The sequence below is a fragment of the Bos javanicus genome, chromosome 20 (genome assembly GCF_032452875.1).
Source record: "Bos javanicus breed banteng chromosome 20, ARS-OSU_banteng_1.0, whole genome shotgun sequence".
NCBI classification, from domain to species: Eukaryota; Metazoa; Chordata; class Mammalia; order Artiodactyla; family Bovidae; genus Bos; species Bos javanicus.
This window is the reverse complement of record NC_083887.1, coordinates 41,358,313-41,379,552: the sequence shown is the minus strand read 5'-3', so window position 1 is coordinate 41,379,552 and position 21,240 is coordinate 41,358,313. Positions and strand designations below refer to the sequence as shown.

General features: G+C 39.0%; 1 protein-coding gene across 1 annotated transcript in view; it reads right to left on the bottom strand.

Moving 5' to 3' along the window:
- Positions 1-4,150: 4,150 nt before the first annotated feature.
- Positions 4,151-21,240, bottom strand: part of GOLPH3 (golgi phosphoprotein 3) — a 51,922-nt gene continuing 34,832 nt past the window's right edge. Inside the window, exons 3-4 of the mRNA XM_061393804.1 lie at positions 19,849-19,963; positions 4,151-6,075 (exon numbers count right to left, since the gene is read on the bottom strand). Of these exons, the coding sequence (XP_061249788.1) occupies positions 5,651-6,075; positions 19,849-19,963 (540 nt within the window). The 3' untranslated portion in view covers positions 4,151-5,650. The remainder of the gene's footprint in view (positions 6,076-19,848; positions 19,964-21,240) is intronic.

Sequence of the window (21,240 nt, the reverse complement as noted above, 5' to 3'; positions counted from 1 at the left end):
AGTATTCTTGCCTTGAGAACCCCATGAATAGTATGAAACGACAAAGAGAAAAGACACTGAAAGGTGAACTCCCCAGGTGGGGAGGTGCTCAATATGCTACTGGAGAAGAGTGGAGAAATAACTCCAGAAAGAATGAAGAGGCGGAGCCAAACGAAAATGCCCAGTTGTGGATGTGACTGGTGATGGAAGTCAAGTCCAATGCTATAAAGAACAATAGTGCATAGGAACCTGGAATGTTCAGTCCATGAATCAAGGTAAATTCAGTTCAGTCACTCAGTAGTGTCTGACTCTTTGCAAAAGTAAAAGAGTAAATTAGAAGTGGTCAAACAGGAGATGGCAAGAGTGAACACTGACATTTTAGGAATCAGTGAACTAAAATGGACTGGAATGGGTGAATTTAATTCAGATGACCATTATATCTACTACTGTGGGCAAGAATTCCTTAGAAGAAATGGAGTAGCCCTCATAGTCAACAACAGAGTCCGAAATGCAGTACTTGGGTACAATCTCAAAAATGACAGAATGATCTATGTTCATTTCCAAGGCAAACCATTCAGTATCACAGTAATCCAAGTCTATGCCCCAACCAGTAATGCTGAAGAAGCTGAAGCTGAATGGTTCTATGAAGTCCTAGGGGTCAGGAAGGCTGTAATTGGGAGGAAGCCTTGAACAGCTTCTGGAGAGCTGGCAAGGTTCTATCTCCTGGCTGCAGTGATGGTTGCAAACACACTGCCTTAAAATAATCCATTAGCCTATACATTTGCTTATGACATTTTTCATATATAATTTAATTGTATAAAATTAAATGTTTACCTATACATATACTCAAAAATCAAAATACATTACGTATTTCTGTGAGTTTTATATTGGTTTCATTTAATACCTCCAAGGCGGCACTAGTGGTAAAGAAGCTGCCTGCTAATGCAGAAGACATAAGAGACATAGGTTCAACCCCTGCATCAGGAAGATCCCCTGGAGGATGGCATGGCAACCCACTCCAATATTCTTGCCTGGAGAATCCCATGCACAGAGGAGCCTAATGGGCTACACTGTATGGGGTCACAAAGAGTTAGACATAACTGAAGCAACTTAGCACACACTCCAAATTTTCCCGAAATATATATATAAGAAGTGAAATCAAGTGAAGTCACTCAGTCATGTCTGACTCTTTGTGACCCCATGGACTGTAGACTACCAGTCTTCTCAGTCCATGGAATCTTCCAGGCAAGAATACTGGAATGGGTTGCCATTTCCTTCTCCAGGGGATCTCCTGACCCAGGAATTGAACCCGGGTCTCCTGCACTGCAGGCAGATGCTTTACTGTCTGAGCCACAAGGGAAGCCATATATGCGTATATATATCCCCAAACCTAATACCATGCTGATCTCTTTAGTATGATAAAGTCTCCACAGATTCCATGCTTGAGTACTGCACCTAACACTTTACTAAATGGTTAAGAAAAAAAAAAAAAAAAACTTACCATATATAGCAACTCCAAACACTAGGGAAAATATATCACAGACACAGGGGGTTAATATCCATAAAACATGGAAAGTCCTGTAAACCTGGTGAACCAATATATAAAAATATAAATATCCTAAATTATAAAAACAAATAACATGAACAGGTAACTCACAGGAAAAGAACACAAATTACCAATAAAGGTTGTAAATAATAATCAACCCTCAACAATTAAAATAATTTGACCATTCTCCTCTACTATTACCTTGGCAAAGACCAGGATTAATGATGATACCCTCTACAGCATTAGCTAGGGTGTAGGGAAACCCGCATTCACATTATTTGAAGTGGAAATTAACACAGATCTTAGAAAATTTAACTTTATCTTTTACATTTCGAGTAAACTCATGTCTGTTAATTCCTCCCATGGAAATAAAATATAAAAATATGTACAAAAATACTGTTTACAATACTGTTGTAACAGTACATATGAGAATAATCCAAATATCCATTAATGGGAGAAGTTATACATGAAGCCAAAAATGACTAAAAAGAAAGATGTGTGCTTATTCTTAAAGTTCTCCATAATGTAAGTGCAAAAGGTAAACTGCACACCAGTATATTATGCTAGTGGGAATTATGGCACACAACTGCTCTGCAGGAGTGAATGCCTACATATTCTAACACTGGGCTGAGGAAGTGTGGATATCAATTTAACTTTACCATCTGTACCTCTCTCAACAGTAGCCTGAAAGGTTATAAACATTAATACCCCTACTTGATGCTATTAAAGACTATGCGACATTTGCACAGAACTTACAAGAGCCAGGGATATCACTCTGGGACCCAGTGGGCTGTGATGAACTGGAAATTACCTCCAGCTTTCAGTTATCTTGTTCTAGATAAAAGCGAAATGGAACAATGTTATCTGACAGCCTATGCGTTCATATTTAAGATGGAGGCCATTGAGACGGGATTAAACTTCATAAAAGTAAATATCTCACAGACTTATGAATGGTGGCTTCCACGTTCCTGGGCTAAGAGTAGCCGTGCGTGGCAGTCATGGGTCCTTGTCATCATCAGGCTGGACATCATCACTCACTGGTCCTATGTTGCCACTGAATTGCACACCAGCCGCTCTCGCTTTCCTTCAGGTGGTGGCCAAATTCAAAGGTTTGTCCTAGTGTTCACAAATAATGGGAAGAACTGAGTAGGAGAACGCATCAGAGGTTGCAAGCCAATCCTGGTTCATTCAGCAGGCCAGGGCTTTCTGGCCAACTGACATTCGACGATGATGCTTTCTTCTGAGAACATACAGTCAACTTTTTCATCCCAGAAAGATTAACCTATGTAAGTTATACCAGGATATCAGAATAAAGTAGGGATATCCATTTATCACTGTCTTTTGTGCCACCATGAGATCTTCCTACATGCCCACTATTCTCGTTTCGTTTCTGTTAGAGAAAGAAGCCCCCTCCCAGTCCCAAAACAAAAAAGGAAAAATTATAGTTGAATGCAATTATGTTTTCCATTACTTCAGGATTAAAAAGCTCAAACACTTACCAGATAATGTGAGACTGGGCAACCCCTCCTCTCCAAGCCTGCTCTTCATTAAATGAAGACAGTTACTGCAGTTTGGGGAGGTCAAAACAAGATATAAAATCCCTCACTAGGCATAGAGCATGCATTGTTTCCTTTCTCCTTTTTGTTACAGCACTGTTGTAGATCAGGTTATTATAAGGAACACTCAGTAATTAAATAACATATGAAGAAGTCAAAATGCAGCAGATTCTTTGCACAATAGATCTCTATTTAAGTTTCATTATATTAAAACTCTCTGCCTGATTCTTGGATCTGAAGGCTTTTTAACAAGTGGCATAAACCCGTGGACACACTGCACCTTCCACACATAACATCATCCCTGGAGTCGCACTGATCCTGCTTAGAGAGAGCTGGAAGCAGCAGCCTTCCATAGAAGAACTGAGCTCTAGATGACACCCTCTCCTCTGGAGACACAAATACTGAAGTTGTGGGCACACATAGGTAGAACTGAGGGGCACTCTGCCCTGAAACAAACACTGATGGAAGTACAGGTGAGGCCCTTTCCTCCTTGCTTGAGAATACAGATGATGCTGCGGAAGTCAAGAATACCTCAGAAACATCCAGTACCTCACTTCTAAAATCTTTTCAGGAGAAAAACAGTAAATGTTCACCTAAAAAGAAATTCCAGGACATGGTTTAAGTTTCAAGTATCCATTTTATGGGAATAAACAATAAATTAATACTTTCTATACTTAATCACCACCAATAATATCATTTGGAGGTAAAAGAGGTTATTTTAATGGACAGAAAAATCTGACTTTTTTCATGAATTAAAATAGGGACTGGTAAACCATTGCTCATGGCCAGCTGCCTGTTTTTGTAAATGAAGCTTTACTGGACTACAGCCTCACCCATTTATCTGTACTGTCAATGCCAACTTTCACTCAGACAGAGTAGCTGCAACACTACATGTATATGGCTCACAAAACCTAAAATATCAGTATTTACTATCTGAACCAATAAGAAAAAGTTTGCCAACCCCTTTGTAGAAATACTGCCACGCTACACTAAGGCTAAGTAAAACTTCATCAGAAAGAACACTAAGACCACAAAAATCAGAATACAAAAATACAAATAACATGCTTGCTCTGATTCAGGCACTTTCAAGATCATAGTTTATTTATTACTTCAGATAAAAAGATAGTATACATATTAGGGAATCCCTTAAAACTCAACTCTAGAGTTATACACCATCTAGTACTTTTGCATTGAAGGTTAACCAAAAAAATCTCTAAACACCTGAAAGCCCCACTAGTAACATGAACTATGGTAATAAAAAATTTGACATTTAATTTGTTCAATATATACTATTTACATTATGAAACCAATAGTGATCCAATAAACAGTGATAAAAGTAAAAATAAACTTTAAAAAGCAAAGGTTTATATTCTTAGAATGTGCTAATTATCATAATTGTATATAAAAATTAAAACATAGCAGAGCTTTCTGTTACAAAATTCTTAATCATCTGAGTTGTAGTCATTACTTGCTAACGATTTACATGCAACATCTGCTAGTACTGACATTTGATTGTTTTTCCCCCAAGAAAGTGTGAGTAGATATTGAAGAGCAGACATTAATTTACCTGTGGACAGAAAAAGATAAAACTGTACTCAAGATTAGTACTGGTCACAAGCCTCTTCTCTATAGAAATGATAAAAATAGTAAGACCAAAAAAAAAAAAAAACAAAAACAATCCAAAAAGGAGATGCATAGGCAAAGAGTACCATGAATGGCACAGCTCAAAAAATGCTGGGACCAATGAAGCCATACATCTTTTCTCTCCTTAATGATGAGAGGTCTATCTTGCCACCAAATTATAATGACTGTAGCAAGTAAGGGGCACCAGGTGTACAACCAATTAAATCCTGCAAAATACTAAGATGGGCAGGGGTGGCCAGAAGAAGGAACAATTTATATATACTTCAAACTATATACAGCATAACTGGAATGCAGCTCATCCCAAACTGGCTGTGTGAAACAACTGGACCTTTATGACTTAATAATTAAAATTATAACAAGTGTAATAATACAATAGATTTACATGGGAAGCAAAATCAAGGGGCACTTTATATTATTTACTGTGTATTTCAATTTAAAAATAATTTGCTAAGTATACATCTCAACTGAGGTCTATGTATAAAATGTCCCAATAGATACAGATATTTACCTTTGGTGAGTTAAAGGCCATTTTGTGACTTCTGTCTGAATTGCAGGCAGAACACTAGATGGACACGCACATACGGGAAAAACTCAGCCTGAGGTAATCCAAAAGATGTGCAGGCAAGGAGACTGGTGGTACTTTGAAAGTCAAAGCACACCAGAAACCCGAAATGGGGAACAGTGAGGATGGCAACAAGGAATGGAATGCCAATATGGCAGTAAAACTTTTTTCAAAACAGAAAGAGGAAGGCCTCTCGTACCAGCAGAATCCTGCATACATACACAAAAGAAAAAGCCACCCACCATTTCAGGAAACAAAAGCCAATTACAGTGTGGGAAGTACAAACTGCAGAAACCCAGAAGTCCATAGAAGAAAATCGACTGGTTCCCGTGAGAGAAGGGGGACGCGTGGTTCGGGGCAGGGTCACTTGGTGAAGGCGGCCACCACCGCCCACAGCACCTCGTTGGTCCCAGCCTTCAGACACTCCACCTCAGGGTCCAAGTCCAGGAGCTGCCGCACCCGCTTGGTGGCTACGTCGTACTGCTCGTCCAGCAGGGGCGCGAATGCGTTCTCCAGGACGTCCGAGGCGTGGGCCAGGTAGAGGAGGGCCAGCAGACGCTTGTCCATGCGGTGAGGGTCGTTCACCCACTTGTCAAGAACGGCTTCCTGCACCTTCTTGATGAGGCGCTGCTTAATGCTGTTGTTGGTGAGGGGGTGTGTCGTCATGTCAAAGAGGAGGAAGTTCTGTTTCTCTGTCGTCAGTACGCCCTTTTCCACCAGGTTTTTAGCTAATCGTTCCCGCACGTTTCTTAACTGATAATGCAATTTTAATGGATTCCACGTCTCACCTAAACAAAAGATTCCAGAAGTTAGAAAGGATAGCTATTAGCTGCTAATTTTATTAAACTCTGAATTATTAAAATGCACAGTAACATCTGACATTTTTTCCTCCAGAGAAACAGAAGAAAATTCAGTTGTTTTCTTGCTAACTAAACCATGAACCCCTTGAGGGCCAAGGCCTTTGGTTTCTAAGCACCTGGCAAATGATTTTCAGGCACAACAGTTACTCAAAAGACCAAACTGAAAGCAGTCTCCTAACCAGTTCCCCTAATGTGGAAATAAGCCAAATATTAAATTATGTTTGCCTTCTCTCTAGCTATTGTCAAAAAGCAGCCAATAGCAAACTATGAACTTTCTTTCCTATTAAACACCAATCTGCAACAAAGAGAGAAAAGAGTTAAAAAGTTTCCTGATGAATATGTCATTCCTGAAGCTGCTACATATACCTGGCCTATAAAGCTATGAAAGCTTATTGTTGCTGCTGCTAAGTCGCTTCAGTCGTGTCCAACTCTGCGACCCCATAGACGGCAGCCCACCAGGCTCCTCCGTCCCTGGGATTCTCCAGGCAAGAACACTGGAGTGGGTTGCCATCTCCTTCTCCAATGCATGAAAATGAAAAGTGAAAGTGAAGTCACTCAGTCTTGTCCGACTCTCAGCGACCCCATGGACTGCAGCCTACCAGGCTCCTCCATCCATGGGATTTTCCAGGCAAGAGTACTGGAGTGGGGTGCCATTGCCTTCTCCAATGAAAGCTTGTTAGGTAAATGCTATTCTTTGATGACAAATAATATAAAACTAATTACAGATGGACAAATCATTTTCATCATTTCAATCTTGCTGCCTATGCACATTCCCTTTCAAGACAGAAACACTAAAAATCAAATATTTTTCACTAAAACAATTTTTTTCCTTATAGAAGACTAGAAGGAAATACATCAAAATAATCTTGATTATCTTTGGGATTATATGTGACAAATTTTCTTTCTTGTATTTTCTGTATTTTTCAAATCAATCTCCAATGAACATGTAACCATTTGGGTAATTTGAAAAAGAAACTATAGTAAGCTTCTAAATTGGGACACGGTAGAGATCAACCACAAGCACTTATTATATACAAAAGCTGTAAGACTGAAATTTCATAATATTGAGAAAAAACACTGTACTACTGTCTACTACAGCAGTTGTTAACTACTGAGTTGCCCAAAAAGTTCCTTTGGTTTAAGTGAAAATAAAGGACACATTTTTCACATTTTCATTTTTACTAAGAACTTGATTGAACAACATATTCACCATTTTGTTCCACTCCCGTCTGCCATTTTTCAGGCAACTTCATAATTGCATCTTTCCAAATTTATCTTTAAGAGCAAAGAACTGTTCCAGGTGCCTCTTACAGTCTTCCAGGGAACTGAAATTTTTTCCGTTAAAAGAATTCTGTAAAGACCGAAATAAATGGAAATCTGAAGGTGCACTGTCTGGGGAATATGGCGGACAAGTCAGAACTTGCCGGCCAAGCTGTGACAATTTCTGGCTGGTCATCAAAGAAACATGCTGTTATCCTGATGGAAGATTACACGTTTTCTGTTGACTAATTCCTGGTGCTTTTCGTCGAGTGCTGCTTTTAGTTAATGGTCTAACTGGGAACAGTACTTGTTGGAATTAATTCTTTGGTTTTCCACAAGTAGCTCATAATGGAGACCCCCCTTTCCAGCTCCACCACACACACGATACCGCCTTCTTTGGAGAAGCCCAGCCGTGGTGTGGTTGGCGGTAGTTCATGCCACGTGCCCTCATCTTCTGTTTCACACTACTGTACCACATCTGCTTCTCATGACCCACGACAACGTATTTTAAAAGCAGAATGTTTTCCTTACGTTTCAGTAGAGAATTGCATGCAAGGAAACGGTCAAGAAGTTTTTTTCACTTATGTGTAACCCAAACATCAAAACAATTAATATAACCAAGCAGGTACAAATTATTTTTAACACTTGATTTGGATATTCTGGGTATGTCCGCTATGTCCCATGTGGAATAACACTGACTGTTCTCAATTAATGTCTTGATTTGATCTCTATCAACTACAACTGGCACCTGACCGTGGAGCATCACCCAGCAGAAACTTCCAGGACGAAACTCTGCAAACCAATTCTGACACATTCAGTCTCAGCATCTTCTCCAAACACTGCACAAACCTTTTTTTTTTTGCATCTCAGTTTTTACCCGCTCTTGAAATAATAAAACATAACATGCCAAAAATGTTGCTTTTTTTTCCTTCATCTTCACTATTAAAATGGCTAGACAAAAATTCAATTTTGGTAAGTTTTTAAGTGTTCACTGATAAGACAGCTGTCATAATACAATCTAACAAAACTGTTTCAAATGAAGTTAAAGGCAACTAAGAGCCACTAGAGCCAGCTTATAGAAAAAAAGAACAAATCTTTTGGCCACCCCAGTATACACAGCTATTATATTTAAACTAATTTAAAAATTCAGAATTCCCTTGTGGTCCAAAGGACTCCATGCTTCCACTGCAGGGTGCCCAAGTTTGATCCCTGATTGGAGAGTTAATATCCTGCAAGCCATACAGCCAAATATATAAGAAGGGAAAACAACTCTGTTCCTCGGCTGCCCTAGCCACTTTCAAGTACTCATTAGCCAAGTAGGGCAAGAGGCTACTGAATGGACAGCACAGAAAGAGAACATTTCCATCGTCACAGAAAGCTCCATACTAGTGTTCAAAGTCATTTTGCCATGACTTAACACTAAAGAATATGGAGCTATGACTAAGTAATCAGTCTTAAAAGTGAAGTCGCTCAGTCGTGTCCGACTCTGCAACCCCGTGGACTATAGGCCACCAGGCTCCTGCATCCATGGGATTTCCCAGGCAAGAATACTGGAATGGGTTGCCATTTCCTTCTCCAAGGGATCTTCCTGACCCAGGGATCGAACCCAGGTTTCCTGCATTGCAGGCAGAAGCTTTAACCTCTGAGCCACCAGGGAAGCCTAAGTAATCAGTCTTGGACTTACCTTTTTACCGTTTGAGAGAAATCTAACTGAGCCTACTACTGCCCAAGCCTACCACCTAAAGGCACATCTCAGGCAGCAGAGCAGAAGATCTCAAGCAGAGCAAAGGACTAACACTGTTCAAAAGGCAGAGATCCGAGTTGGAGGAAGCTAAGGCAACTGCGATATGCAAGGCAGTACTAGGAAAGAGAGGATTATGCAAAGTAAGAGCTCTAGAAATCCACATGGTGTTTTCACTTAGGTGTGATGAAAAACGAAGGCACATGGGTTAAGATGACAAAGTCCACAAAGGTAAAAATAATGTGGGGGGATCGGGGAGGCCAGGGACACTACCATCAAGCTGTAGGGTGAACAATACCAAGAGTTCACAGAGGGTTAGGAAAAATCTGAGTGCCAACTGGCTTAAGTGGAAAGGTCTCACTGAACACCAGGGCATTTAGAAAGAATTCCAAAAGGATCACATCTTTGTATTATGGCTAAACCAGGCCTTCAGTAAAGGCTATTCCAGACCCAGCCTAACAAAGCTTACAACAAACTGATCCACAAGTACTGCCTAGCAAAACAAACTTCAACAGTCTTTAAAGACAAACAGAATTCAGCACACAACAACACAGCAGTCACAGTGTCTAGCCATCTAATAAAAATTACTAGTCTTGTAAAGAAGCAGTTTTGTGACCCAAAACTAAGAGGTGGGGGGGAATCAATAGAAACAGTCAACCAGGGAGCTGGTTCCCTGGTGGACCAGTGGTTAAGACTCCACACTTCCACTGCAAGGGATGCAGATTCAATCTCTGATTGGGAAACTAGGATCGCAAAACTTGGCCACAAAGAAAAACAGAGAGAGAGAGAAAACAAACTTTTCAAATAAAAAACCATGGCAAATCAGCTTCCACCAAAAAAAAAAAAAAATCACTGCATTCAATTTTCTTGATAACTTCAAACATGAAAAGAGCTGAAATGTATCTGGGGCCTTATTAGATTTTAAAACTCAATAGTACAAAAGAAAAATATAACTCAGTAATAAATGAAATTCTACTTGTTTTCAATTTTTGGTATTAAATTAGCCCACACCTACATTTAATGTTAAAAAATCATTAACAAAAACAAAAAAGAAAAACCACGAACAGCAACTTGAAGAAGCACTATAGCACAGTAAAAGGGTTGTAAGAGCAAGTTCTGGAGCCAGACTACTTGGATCTAAATCCCAACTTGGTCATTTCCTCACTGTGCAACCCTGGGCAAAACTTCTCTATTCCTCTGTATCCGCTATGTAAAGCAACGAAAACAACTCTTTCCAGCTTATAAGGGTTATAATGAAGATTAACTTAAAGATATATCAAGTTCTTAGAACAGACTGGTACAAGGCATGTTCTCAATAAACATTAGCTATGATTTACCTGTGTGCAACAATCAGCACTTTGGCAGCAAGAATTTATCCTATTAATAATGGTCTAAAAAAATCATATGAAGTACTGAGAATGCAGAATTAGTAAGACATACTTCTAACATGAATCAAGGCAAATTGGAAGTGGTCAAACAAGAGATGGCAAGAGTGAATGTCGCCACTCAGGAATCAGCGAACTGAAATGGACTGGAATGGGTGAATTTAACTCAGATAACCATTATATCTACTACTGTGGGCAGGAATCCCTCAGAAGAAATGGAGTGGCCATCATGGTCAACAAAAGAGTCCGAAATGCAGTACTTGGATGCAATCTCAAAAACGACAGAATGATCTCTGTTCGTTTCCAAGGCAAACCATTCAATATCACAGTAATCCAAGTCTATGCCCCAACCAGTAACGCTGAAGAAGCTGAAGTTGAACGGTTCTATGAAGACCTACAAGACCTTTTAGAACTAACACCCAAAAACGATGTCCTTTTCATTATAGGGGACTAGAATGCAAAAGTAGAAGTCAAGAAACACCTGGAGTAACAGGCAAATTTGGCCTTGGAATACGGAATGAAGCAGGGCAAAGACTAATAGAGTTTTGCCAAGAAAATGCACTGGTCGTAACAAACACCCTCTTCCAACAACACAAGAGAAGACTCTACACATGGACATCACCAGATGGTCAACACCGAAATCAGATTGATTACATTCTTTGCAGCAAAAGATGGAGAAGCTCTATACAGTCAGCAAAACAAGACCAGGAGCTGACTGTGGCTCAGACCATGAACTCCTTATTGCCAAATTCAGACTGAAATTGAAGAAAGTAGGGAAAACCACTAGACCATTCAGGTATGACCTCAATCAAATCCCTTATGATTATACAGTGGAAGAGAGAAATAGATCTGATAGATACAGTGCCTGATGAACTATGGAATGAGCTTCGTGACACTGTACAGGAAACAGGGATCAAGACCATCCCCATGGAAAAGAAATGCAAAAAAGCAAAATGGCTGTCTGGGGAGGCCTTACAAATAGCTGTGAAAAGAAGAGGAGCGAAAAGCAAAGGAGAAAAGGAAAGATATAAACATCTGAATGCAGAGTTCCAAAGAATAGCAAGAAGAGATAAGAAAGCCTTCTTCAGCGATCAATGCAAAGAAATAGAGGAAAACAACAGAATGGGAAAGACTAGGGATCTCTTCAAGAAAATCAGATACCAAAGGAACATTTCATGCAAAGATGGGCTCGATAAAGGACAGAAATGGTATGGACCTAACAGAAGCAGAAGATATTAAGAAGAGATGGCAAGAATACACAGAAGAACTGAACAAAAAAGATCTTCATGACCCAGATAATCACGATGGTGTGATCAATGACCTAGAGCTAGACATCCTGGAATGTGAAGTCAAGTGGGCCTTAGAAAGCATCACTATAAACAAAGCTAGTGGAGGTGATGGAATTCCAGTTGAGCTATTCCAAATCCTGAAAGATGATGCTGTGAAAGTGCTGCACTCATTATACCAGCAAATTTGGAAAACTCAGCAGTGGCCACAGGACTGGAAAAGGTCAGTTTTCATTCCAATCCCAAAGAAAGGCAATGCCAAAGAATGCTCAAACTACCACACAATTGCACTCATCTCACACGCTAGTAAAGTAATGCTCAAAATTCTCCAAGCCAGGCTTCAGCAATATGTGAACCGTGAACTTCCTGATGTTCAAGCTGGTTTTAGAAAAGGCAGAGGAACCAGAGATCAAATTGCCAACATCTGCTGGATCATGGAAAAAACAAGACAGTTCCAGAAAAACATCTATTTCTGCTTTATTGACTATGCCAAAGCCTTTGACTGTGTGGATCACAATCAACTGTGGAAAATTCTGAAAGAGATGGGAATACCAGACCACCTGACCTGCCTCTTGAGAAATTTGTATGCAGGTCAGGAAGCAACAGTTAGAACTGGACATGGAACAACAGACTGGTTCCAAATAGGAAAAGGAGTTCGTCAAGGCTGTATATCGTCACCCTGTTTATTTAACTTATATGCACAGTACATCCTGAGAAACGCTGGACTAGAAGAAACACAAAATGGAATCAAGACTGCTGGGAGAAATATCAATAACCTCAGATATGCAGATGACACCACCCTTATGGCAGAAAGTGAAGAGGAACTCAAAAGCCTCTTGATGAAAGTGGAAGTGGAGAGTGAAAAAGTTGGCTTAAAGCTCAACATTCAGAAAACGAAGATCATGGCATTCGGTCCCACCACTTCATGGGAAATAGATGGGGAAACAGTGGAAACAGTGTCAGACTTCATTTTTGGGAGCTCCAAAATCACTACAGATGGTGACTGCAGCCATAAAATTAAAAGATGCTTACTCCTTGGAAGGAAAGTTATGACCAACCTAGATAGCATATTCAAAAGCAGAGACATTCCTTTGCCAACAAAGGTTCGTCTAGTCAAGGCTATGGTTTTTCCAGTGGTCATGTATGGATGTGAGAGTTGGACTGTGAAGAAGGCTGAGTGCTGAAGAATTGATGCTTTTGAACTGTGGTGTTGGAGAAGACTCTTGAGAGTCCCTTGGACTGCAAGGAGATCCAACCAGTCCATTCTGAAGGAGCTCAGCCCTGGGATTTCTTTAGAAGGAATGATGCTAAAGCTGAAACTCCAGTACTTTGGCCACCTCGTGTGAAGAGTTGACTCATTGGAAAAGACTCTGATGCTGGGAGGGATTGGGGGCAGGAGGAGAAGGGGACGACAGAGGATGAGATGGCTGGATGGCATCACTGACTCGATGGACGTGAGTCTGAGTCAACTCCGGGAGCTGGTGATGGACAGGGAGGCCTGGCGTGCTGCGATTCATGGGGTCGCAAAGAGTCAGACACAACTGAGCGACTGATCTGATCTGACTTCTAACTATACAAACTGTAAATCAAGTGAAGGGGAAAATATTCATAATATAACTAACAGTACTGGCTAGAAAAAGATGTAAATAAGGCCATAAAAACAATATGAGCCGAAAGCCCAGAGGAATAAGAAATTACCTGAGTTTGATTTTAAAGGGCACACACCTTTTCGAGGTTAGTCATGGCATTCATTTTTTTTTCACTGTTGTACCAACCCACTATCTCCCCAACAAATGCTTGCCTGCTCTACCTTTCACCAGTTTGGGTTTCGTTTTTTTTCTAATGTCACTGGCAGGTGGTAGGCAGCCTAAGACACTAGGCAAGAATTGGCTAGGCTGTGTTTTCTGACATTCTTACATGACTTTGGGAAACTTAATAAACATAAAATAATAAACAGCCAAATTTACAAAAGCCCATAAAAAATTATAGTTCAAATCTATGGTTAATTAACTATACTTATAATAATAATCTGTCAGTTATCAAAGAAGTACTATTTCCTGGCAACTCACTAGTCAATCAGGAGGGTATTTGAGGTCTCAGAAAACCATCTATTCTCAAATAATGGGGGATGAGGGAGACTTTTAAGATTATTCTGAGAAACTCACAGATTTTTTCTTTGCAGACCTAAAAAAAAGAATCCCTGCAGTGCTGGTATACAGTGACTTTTTCCCCTCTCACTGGAAATAAATGGGTATTAGCTGTTTATAACATAGTACAAGAAGTCATGCTAAGAAAGTTTATCCACATCTTATCTACAATTAAATCTTACATTGCAATCAAGAGAACAAGTATGCTTACAAAGTTCGTGTGACATATTTCTCAAATCTAAAATATGTTAGCTTAGTTTAGTGTTGCTACTAAAAAAGAGAAGAGCCTAAAATAATGTGTTCCATTTATGACTGGACCTTCTCACCGGCAATCATTTCTGCCTCAGAGGAAGTAAAAAAAAGGACTCAGACATCATCTTTTGAAGCAATTCCCTAGAAAACGGCAAATCTTTTGTGTTCACTCCAACAAAATTGTTTTTCAGATCTCCTCAGATATATTTTTAAAATGAAATTCCCTAAGCAGAAAGCTGAACAAGTATAGGTAACATGTAAATATTGTTTAACACTACTTTGACTACTCCAAAAAAGGCAAAATAAAATAAATGAGTGGTCAAAGTGTCTTGGCATCCTGACATTTCTATCTTTTAGTCTACTGGGCCTTTTGTTCAATTTTATTTTTTAATTTTTTAGTTGATTTACAATTGTGCCTTTTATTCTCAAATAACTAAATTAAGCTAAATATAAAGAAGAAAGTTACCCCTGAGATTAGCATATTTAAGACAACAGTATAACTGACATGAGAGGAGGCGAGCTGGGTAAGTGAAGAGCAGATACAGTAGAGGTGGTGTTAACCCACATGGGCTGTGTGTGCTCACTCAGTCGCGTCCAAGTCTGTGACCCCACGGGCTTAGCCCACCAGGCTCCTCTGTCCGTGGGGATTCTCCAAGCAAGAATACTGGAGTGGGTTGCCATGCCCTCCTCCTAGGGGATCTTCCCAACTCTGGGATTGAACCCAGGTCTCCTGCATTCCAAGTGGATTCTTTACAGTCTGAGCCACCAGGGAAGCCCAGAGGTTTAACCTACACTATCTACTAAAGATTTAGCCCCTTCATTTTAAGCAGATGTTGAATGTCTTTTAAATACACTGCAACAAACCCCCAACGAACGAATACTATTCAAAATTCTAGATTACAAGATTTAACTATGACCTGTATTGTCATTCATCCTATATCATTTACTATGTGAAAAGACTCTTAAGTTATATAAGCATATTTTAAATGTATACATTTATAGTTCATTTTTTAAAAGAAGGAAACTGAGAAGTTTACACAGTTCTTTAAAACGTTACTTATATCCCACTGCCCAACAATTACTTCAGTGAAAAGGACACACTGGCAGGCACCTAAATAATTTTACTATAAAAAACTTCCATCTTCACATCATATTATCAAAAAAAGCAGCTGTGTTCATAAATTTGGCACTCCAGTGACATCTTGTGACCAAACTGATCAACTACATGTTTAAGACTTCAGAAAGCAAAAAAGCTATTCTCAAAATGGTAGTCTTTAAATAAACTTTTTAGTCTTTGCCTCCAATATATAAATTTTTTAACTAACAAGATATATAACTAATATCTGAAAATTGGTAGTTTTAACAGGCATATATACACTGCTGAGCATCGAAGAATTGATGCTTTTGAACTGTGGTGCTGGGGAAGACTCTTGAAGAGTCCCTTGGACTGCCAGGAGATCAAACCAGTCAATTCTAAAGGAAATCAGTCCTGAATATTCATTGGAAGGACTGATGCTGAAGCTCCAATACTTTGGCCACCTGATGCAAAAAGCTATTTCATTTGAAAAGACCCCAATGCTGGGAAAGGCTTAGGGCAGGAGGAGAAGGGGGCGACAGAGGATGAGATGGTTGGATGGCATCACTGAATCAATGCTCATGAGTTTGAGCAAACTCCAGGAGATAGTGAAGGACAGGAAGGCCTGGTGTGCTACACTTCATGGGGCTTCAAAGAGTCAGACACAACTGAATGAATGAACAACAGTATGTACACCACAAATAATAGTAAGATGAACTCCTGGATATTCAACCTCCCACCCCAGGTAAAGAAGAAAGCTTTACTCCAGACTTCTTTATGCTGAAATTACAAGTCATTCCTATTATACATCAGGACTTTACATGCTTTTCTTGTATCTTCTCCGCCTCAGAGGTAAACCATAAGACCAACATAGGTTAATCATTCTTTTTTCTTTACATACAATCTCACTCCCTATGCATACGTATCCCTCAACAATACAGTACAATACATGGTTTTGAAAACCCAGAAATAAGAACAGAGTTAGCTGTGTAAGGACAGGCCCACCAATTTTTACCATGCCCTCTTCTTATCCCTCTGAACAGGAACACTTTCTTCTGTCTCATTTTTGCCCTTCAAAGGCCCAAACCAAGTTCCACTTCCTCCAATTACTAAAGCTCCCAAGGATTTGTTTTCTCTGGGGTAATGCACTTATGGCAGAAAGTGAAGAACTAAAGAGTCTCTTGATGAAAGTAAAAGAGGAAAGTGAAAAAGTTGGCTTAAAGCTCAACATTCAAAAAACAAAGATCATGGCAACCGGTCCCATCACTTCACGGCAAAGAGATGGGGAAACAGTGGAAACAGTGGCAGACTTTATTTTGGGGGACTCCAAAATCACTGCAGATGGTGACTGCAGCCATGAAATTAAAAGACACTTACTCCTTGGAAAGAAAGTTATGACCAACCTAGATAGCATATTCAAAAGCAGAGACATTACTTTGCCAACAAAGGTCCATCTAGTCAAGGCTATGGTTTTTCCAGTAGTCATGTATGGATGTGAGAGTTGGACTATAAAGAAAGCTGAGCGCAGAAGAATTGATGCTTCTGAACTGTGGTGTTGGAGAAGACTCTTGAGAGTCCCTTGGACTGCAAAGAGATCCAACCAGTCCATCCTAAAGGAGATCAGTCCTGGGCGTTCATTGGAAGGACTAATGTTGAAGCTGAAACTCTAATACTTCGGCCACCTGATGCAAAGAGCTGACTCATCTGAAAAGACCCTGATGCTGGGAAAGACTGAGGGCAGGAGGAGAATGGGACGACAGAGGATGAGATGGTTGGATGGCATCACTGACTCAGACTCAATGGACATGAGTTTGAGTAAACTCCGGGAGTTGGTGATGGACAGGGAGGCCTGGCGTGCTGCAGTTCATGGGGTCACATGACTGAGTGACTGAACTGAACTGAATGCACTTACAGAAAATCGTACCATTAAACTCTAATCTGTTATTAGAAATATACAATTCTTGCCCAAATGGATTTTAAGACTTAGTATGGTAGCACTTCATTTTATGTTTTATAGTACTTACAGCAGTACTGCTGCAATAACTGGTATTTGATACCACTTATGATCTTGAAGCAACTAAAAAGTTTTACATTAACAAGCTAACCCACAGAACTGAACACTTAAAAATGGTTAAAATGCTGTTAGGTAGGACATAATTTTTATTTAAAAAAATCAGCAAGCACTATCAGTACTTTAACTAGGTGGGAAGAAGATATTTTCTTAATTTAAAAGAAATGTGCTCTTTCTCCCACTCCAGATTCTTTGCTTTTATGCTAAAATTACTAATCATTCTTATTGTACATCAGGAACATGCAACCAAAGTACTACAGGTAATAGTATTTTGGCATTAACAGCCATACTGAACTTCACAGGATGCTGTTTAAAAAAATTTTTTTAAGGTACTTTCTAAGTATTAGCTTTCTGGTTTACACAAGTTCCTAACTTAAATGGGCTCTGTTTCATAAAGTCTTAATTATATTTACTACTTCTGAGAAACAGTTATAAACTTCTGCCCTCCTTTCACTCCTTAATCAGCTAAAAACAGTGCATACCAGCTCAAGTTGAAAACCATGTTCAATTATCATATAACTTGAGTACTGGATAAGCTACATGCAAAGAACATTACATTAACATGTAAAGTCTAAGAAGTATATAGTCACCTTAAACGGTAAGATTCAACTCTTTGCAAGTCATACTCCCTGCATGGCATGTGCACATGACAAGCATATAAACTATCAAAGGAAATCTGGTGGTCTAAGATACAGTATTCAACCACATCCCCGTGTGACGTTAGCACATACAGTGTAAGATAAAGAGATCACTGACGGAGGGAGCGTCCGGAAACACCTTCACAGTGTTAAGTTGCACCACAGTGGATATCAAAAACACTGACTTACAGCAAGACCCACTATATACCACAAAAAGAACTTTAGCACTCTTACTTCCCAAAAAAGCTAATGACAACTTTAAGAAACGCTCTTTTTGGTCAGTTGAGAATCTAATTACAAATTCTAATTTGCATACCATACGTAGTAACGGGCCAGCAAAGGCAGTACAACACAAGCAGGACACAAAGACTCCAGAGAATGCAGAAACAGTCTGTCAGGGTACAGTTAGAAGTTAACACTTCTATTTTCATCTGGAAAATCACATTTGCTAATTTTTAACATGTAGAGTTAATATTCATACCCTCACTGAGCCTTGTCAATGGCTACGGTTTGCCAAACAGGTGGAAGGCTCATGCAAAGAGGGCTGACAGTGTTCTGAGCACTGTGACACAGTCCTGGTACGTGATGGGTAAGCACCTAGTTTTAACTAAACAAACTTTCATCAAATGGGTAAAGTAAAAGATTTCCTACAATAAAAAAATTGAAATTGAACACAACACCAACACCACAAGCACAAAGAAGGAAAAAGGGTCACATTAAAGTTTCTCTTACTCAATGAGGTAAAAAGAAAATTTATCAACAGATCTACCAGAGTGTGGGCCAAAATAACCTCTCAAAATTACCAAGACAATCTTGTGAAAATTTATGTTCTTCACAAAAAAGAAGAAAGAATGAACTCTGCCAGAAGTGTAAAGTACTCATTTATTGCTCTATTAGCTAAGTTTGGAATATGTACATTTATGTTTCAAAAAACATGCAAAACTCAATCTTTTACTAATACAAGAACATCTTCATAATACAACTATTACTTTAGAAATTCCATTGATAAGTGAGAAAAATGACATCATGTTAATTACTAATCTCTGATAACCTCCAAATGTTTTTGAAAGGTACTCTAAATACTAATGTATTTGGACATGAAATGAGAATAAATATACATAGAAACTATGTTTTATATAATAGTAGAGAGGAAGAGCAAGGTAACTCAGGTCCTATACTCAAGGAGTTCACTATCTAGTAGGTTAGACAAATATACAAGCACCTTTAAAATAAATGTAGTCATCAGTGCTATCAACAGGTAGCTGTTCCTTCATATGGCTGCACTTCCTGTCTCCTTAAAGTTAGGGGAGGCCATGTGACTTGTTCTGACCAATGCAGCCTGAACCACACAACATTTCTGAGCAGAAATTTAAGAGCCCAGGTGATCTTTATACTTTTCTTCTCTTTACACTAGTGACTGACAATGCTCCAGATGGTGGCAGCTCCATCTGCCTGGCTGCCAAAGTGAGAATGAAGTGGTCTGTGACTGATTTGTACAGCATGAGTGAGAAATGAGCTTCTGTCTTAAGCCACTGAGGTTTTAGGGTTGTTTGTTTACACAGCTTAACCTAGCCCATCCAGAATAAGGTAGCATGAAATAATTTTGACAAAGAATGGCAGGAGCTCTAAGGAAGTATACATAATCTCAGTCACACCTGCTGTCTCATTAAAGGTGATGAAATTTTAAAAAGCACTGTTTTCCCCATTTACTGACTAATTCACTCTCAAGTTTGTCTACCACTAAACAAATTTGTGACTATTTGTCCAAGTTCCTTTCAAAAGGATTTTAAATTTTTACAAAAATCTTTCTAAGAATTCAGTTTTCAGCTTATACACAGAAGCTTACCGCTAAGTAATTCAATCCAGTTTTGGACCGTTTCTGGAGGCTGAGTCTCCTTAACATGCTTCAGAGCTTCATCAAGAAGAACATCCCCTGTTGGAGCATCTGACTTACAAATCACCTACAATGTAATCAATAAGAATCACATGATCTATTTGATCTCTTTAGATAAAAAAAAAAATTATGTAAACATTTCACCATGCTTAAAGCTCCAAGTGTTCACGCAGTTATCAAAGTTCAGATTTTAAATTCCATAGTAAGAAAATCCAGTATTTAACCTAACCAGATTAGCCACAATCATAAATGAAAATATAACATAAACAAAAATGTGCCTTAATGAGTAAAGCAAAATGGTAGAAGAGTTTATACTCACTGCAATTCCCTTCACTGCTAAACCTTGAGCTATGTGATACAGAAAATCATTTTTCAAACATTTATTAGTTACAGAAACAGACTCAATTACATATCAGAACTTGGTACATAATAAAGGTGACATTTCATATAGACATTACTAAAACAACTGGCTAAAAAATTAGAGGTAAAAAGTAAGACTTGGCTCCTCAGAGCTTATACTGCAATAAAAGATAGATTTAAATATGAAATATAATAGAGAGAATGAGAAAGTTTTCTCAAAACTGTGACAACCAGCAGAAACCCTGGAAATACCAATAGGTTCGATTACATAGAGATTTTAAATACTACAAAACATTAAGTTAAGATGGATATAGAAGCCACTTGAAGAACAGAACAATCCAAGGGACTTCCCTAGTGGTCCAGCAGTTACGACTCTGTGCTTCCAAAGCAGGGGACGTGGGTTCCGCCCCTGGTCAGGAAACTAAGACCCCACATGCTGTGTGGTGCAAAAGAGTAGCAAAATCCAGAAGTAGGGGATGACAGAAGAAAACACTACACTGCTTTAGAGTTTTTTAAAGCCTTCCATGACACTCTTGGCTAAACAAATCTCTAGCTGAAATTCTGTAATATCAAAGCTTAATTTGTTATATTATTGATCTGTTAGCTATTAAAATATTATGAAATTTAACAATATTATTTTTAAAATGGGAGTCTTCTTGAAAACTTGTCATTGACAGCATATCCTTTTCTCTTTGATCAATCTTGGCACATTATTGACTGGGGGATTTTGGCAAAAACTGACCCCTGTGGCAAGTGATTTGATGTGTAAGTGAATACTGAAACATCGCTGGTCAATAACGTTCAGGTACAAAAGACTAATGTATTAATATGTCTCTGGTCAATAATGAGCTATAAAAGGTTAAAGAGAATATAGTATCTATTTCGGAGACAACATGACCCAATGGAAATATAATTAGAGCCAGAAATACAAGCCATGAATCTATTTTTAAATTGTTTAGTAGTTACATTTAAAAAGAAAAATAA